Source organism: Triticum aestivum, chromosome 7A (genome assembly GCF_018294505.1).
Source record: "Triticum aestivum cultivar Chinese Spring chromosome 7A, IWGSC CS RefSeq v2.1, whole genome shotgun sequence".
Lineage (NCBI taxonomy): Eukaryota > Viridiplantae > Streptophyta > Magnoliopsida > Poales > Poaceae > Triticum > Triticum aestivum.
In genome coordinates, this window is record NC_057812.1 from 706,768,313 (window position 1) to 706,772,106 (window position 3,794).

General features: G+C 45.1%; 1 protein-coding gene across 1 annotated transcript; it reads left to right on the forward strand.

Moving 5' to 3' along the window:
• Nucleotides 1–217: 217 nt before the first annotated feature.
• On the forward strand, nucleotides 218–3,361 carry LOC123149533 (protein OS-9 homolog). Its single transcript, XM_044569213.1, has 8 exons — nucleotides 218–511; nucleotides 788–864; nucleotides 1,328–1,528; nucleotides 1,655–1,726; nucleotides 2,258–2,370; nucleotides 2,459–2,525; nucleotides 2,655–2,761; nucleotides 2,849–3,361. Exons 1-8 carry the CDS (start codon nucleotides 409–411, stop codon nucleotides 3,012–3,014), a joined length of 906 nt encoding a protein of 301 aa, XP_044425148.1. The 5' UTR covers nucleotides 218–408; the 3' UTR covers nucleotides 3,015–3,361.
• The last annotated feature ends 433 nt before the right edge of the window (nucleotides 3,362–3,794 follow it).

Sequence of the window (3,794 nt, forward strand, 5' to 3'; positions counted from 1 at the left end):
GGATCTCGATGCTGGATGCCGGTGGACTGTGTCATCAGCCATCAGAGCGTGGGCTCTGGTTGTTTGTTGCCGATATATGATCTATCCGTTTAAAAACACTCTCTCATTTCATAGTTCTTGTTGTGATTTTAATTAAGTTTTAGTCTAAATTAACCAAAACCACGGGAAAGACCTTATCAATCCCAAACAAACATCAAAGCTGCGAAGGCACTCGCAGCCTCGCAGCAAGAGAAGGCGGAAACAGCTGATACGCGAACCTCCCGGGAATGCGGCTTCCATCTGCGGGAAGCGGAAAGAGGGCCGGCTTCGAAGACGGCGGAAGCGACTCTTGGGTCGCGTCGTCTCCAATCTTCCACTCTGACCGACTCCCGACCGATCTCCGCCGGAGCCTGCACGACGCCGTCGCCGATGTGGTTCGCCGGCCGGGCGAGCGCCACCGCGCCGCTCCCCCTCCTCCTGCTGCTCCTGGTCGCCGGCGCTGCCGCCACCGACCAGATCTTCACCACCTCAGGTAATCATCAATCGCGCCAGGGCCTCATCCCGATCTCAGCCCCTCCCTCCCCTCCCGGCCACCCTTGGAATCTGAACCCCCTCTTCTTCTCGCGTCTCCCTTGCGCGCTTCCTGGCCAGATCCAGCTCTCTGCTGTTCAAAATCACTCCACTGTCTCGCCGTGTTCACCTAATGCGATGCAAAATTCCTAACTGGTTGCCATATCTAGCTCGTGTTGGTTTGTTGGTTACTGAAATTAGATGGAGGACTGCACTCTGAATTGTTGGTGATTTTCAGGTGTGCCTTTCGGGAAGAACTCGCGCGAGCCGAGGTACCGCGTGGAGTTCCATCCAGTCGATTCGCCCTACCACCCGGTGAGTGGTTGACTCCTGACGAGTCCTAGTTCTGTTCTCTACCAGCAGGTTAACATGGGATTTTCTTCAGTTCTGAATTGCCGGGTTTAGCGAATAAGAATTTAAGCCGCCATAAGATGATGATGCTTTTTTTTATTGCAATAAGATGATGATACTACCAAGAAATAATAATCAGCCCATCACATGTTAAATGTATGTAACTAGCTAAGATCTCAAAAGAGTGAGGAATAGCAAGAGGAACTGCCTATCCTCTGTTTCTCAAACAGGGGAATATGCTATAAGCAATGCTAATTCACTATTGTTTCTACTAAGTCATGTGTATCCCATGCCATTGTAGTTACAAACTCTGAATTTGGGTCTTTCTTTTACCTAAATTCCTTGCTGCAGAGGTTGCTGTTTGACAAACCTAATTCCTCTAGCTAATTGTAACTGTTAACGAAAGATACTTGCTGTTCTTCTGCAGGAGAATGGCCAGGAGTCTGAACCAATGACGGACCACGAGGGGAGACAATACACCTGCTACCTACCAGTGGAAGAAACCAAGACCATGAAGTCGATTGTCCCACAGAATGCAACCAATGTTATAATAGAAAGCGAACGGAAAGTTAAGCCAAAGGAGCCAGATGAACTGCTGGAGGTTCTCAAAGACCAGTGCTTCTACAGGGTGAGCATACAACTCTTTCTTTGTGCATGATAAGCACATGGGGCATATGTTTGGTCTCGTGCATGTGTGCCAGGCTAATGGAATGCCTGAAAAACGATCTGATTGTTACTGTTGTTGCTGACACAGCATGAAGGTTGGTGGTCTTATGAGTTCTGCTATTATGGAAAAATACGACAGGTTCATGTAGAAAATGAGAAGGTAAGCCATTTTCTTTGTGAGGGTCATAGACTCATAGTAAATAGGCATGCAAATTTAGAACCTTGAGGGTACCCTCCGACCCTCTTTAGTTCAACCAAATGAACTAAATTTCCAGCGTTCACTTTATTTTTGAAACTTCAGTTCATTTAGTTGAACTATAAGTAGGGTCAGAGGGTACCCTAAAGGTTCCAAATTTGCATCCCTAATAGTAAATAGATTGTGCTTATGTTGATTTTTCTACCCTCCACAAAAACTAATTCCGAATTGTTTCTGTACAAATATTGCTAGAACTGAACTCATTTACATTGTGAAAGAAGCAAACAATTTTTCTTTTGCTCAAATAATATAATACGGTTTCAATTATGTATCTTCATGCTTTCACAGTGTTATCTATGCACTTCGTAGTTGGTACAGCTTTTGAGCACCAATAGAATTACTGTGGCTTCAGTTACATATCTGCATGCTTTGCACGCCGTGGTTGCTGCTAGCACTTTTGAGTTGCCTTTTGAGTGTATATATCTTTTCTTGAAGGTTATCCAAGAGTATGTTCTAGGTGAATATGACCCTGATGCAACCGATGCTTACCATGACAATCACACCTCCGAGTCTGCTGATGAGGATCACGTGAAAGATACTTCTAAGAGGTATGATACTAAATTTGGAAAGAAGGATACAAACAACATCTGGAAGCAGAACTCTGATGAATATTTGCTGTTTCTGTGCCAATTGCAGGTATCATGTCCATGTGTACACAAATGGAACTGTATGTGATCTCACAGATATACCGCGGTACACAGAGGTAAGAAAAATAAATAGGAAAGTAGCAATATTTGTGGCTGTGGTTCTAACTTACAAGCGGTTTGATCACTATGGTGTCCTCCTGTCGAGTAGTGCATTTAACAGTACATACCCTGCCTTCTTCCTACAGGTTAGGTTTGTTTGTTCTGAGCCCACTGTACTGATCAGTTCGATAAAGGAGATATCTTCCTGCAAGTATGTTTTAACTGTCCAAAGCCCAATGCTCTGCAAGAACCCGTAAGTGCCATCTTTTCGTCTTGTTCTTCAGTTGACAGTCTCTTATTGTTCTATGATCTGAACTCATTTACGTTGTTCTGTTTGCAGGTTGTTTCAGCAGGAAAAACGCACCTTCTTCATCCACTGCAATGAGTCGCTTCCCGAAGCAGAAGCTGAGCCCGCCGAGGACGACGACTCTCTCCCAAAAGAAGCTCAGATGTCCATCGTTCCAAACCCCGACGAATTGCATAACTACGCAGCTTACGCTACCTGATTGCCCGCCAATCACGGTGCCCCCAGCTGATGAAAGATACCGTTATTTTGGAGGTTCAACAGCAAGTTGGCAACATAGTATAACTATCCCCTGGCTTGGTTCTGTCTGACGCCAACTAGTGGTTACAGGGTGCTCTTTGAGCAGATATCCATTACCGAAACAGGTTGAGATTGCCTTAGAGGTAGATTAAGGGCAAACCAAGAGTGTCCTGCTGTACTGTAGTGGTATATAATTTAGTAAAGGGGGTATTTGAGATTCAGTGGCAGGCTTTAGACACATCACCAACAATTTTCTTCTTAAAATGTTCATAAAAACAGTGCAGTGATCTTGAGAGGTTGTGCTTGCTACGCTATTTGCGAATAGAGAGATTGCCCTGAAGCAAAGGACCATCTTGTGAGCGAAGGTAGTGCTTGCTTCTGAGTGCAGATGTTAGGATGCCTTTGCCCTGACCATTCTGTTGATGGCTTCATCCTTTTTGAATTTTGATGCCAAGCTCAAGAACAAGGAGCATGTGGGTTAGGGTTTAGAAAATAGAAGCAGGCGGCAACTATCTCTGGCAGATCTCCACCCATGTTAGTACACCGTGCTGAAGAGATTAAGGCCTGAGGGTGGGATTCAAGGCAGTCAAACAAGGCGAGGTGCTTGGCATAGTCACTGGCTTATGCAATGCAACCCAGCATCATAAGCATTTTGTGGACACAAATTGCGATAGCATGAGTTTTATGTGCCACACACATTGTAGGCGAAATTATAACTGTGTCGATCAAAGCCTTGTTTAAG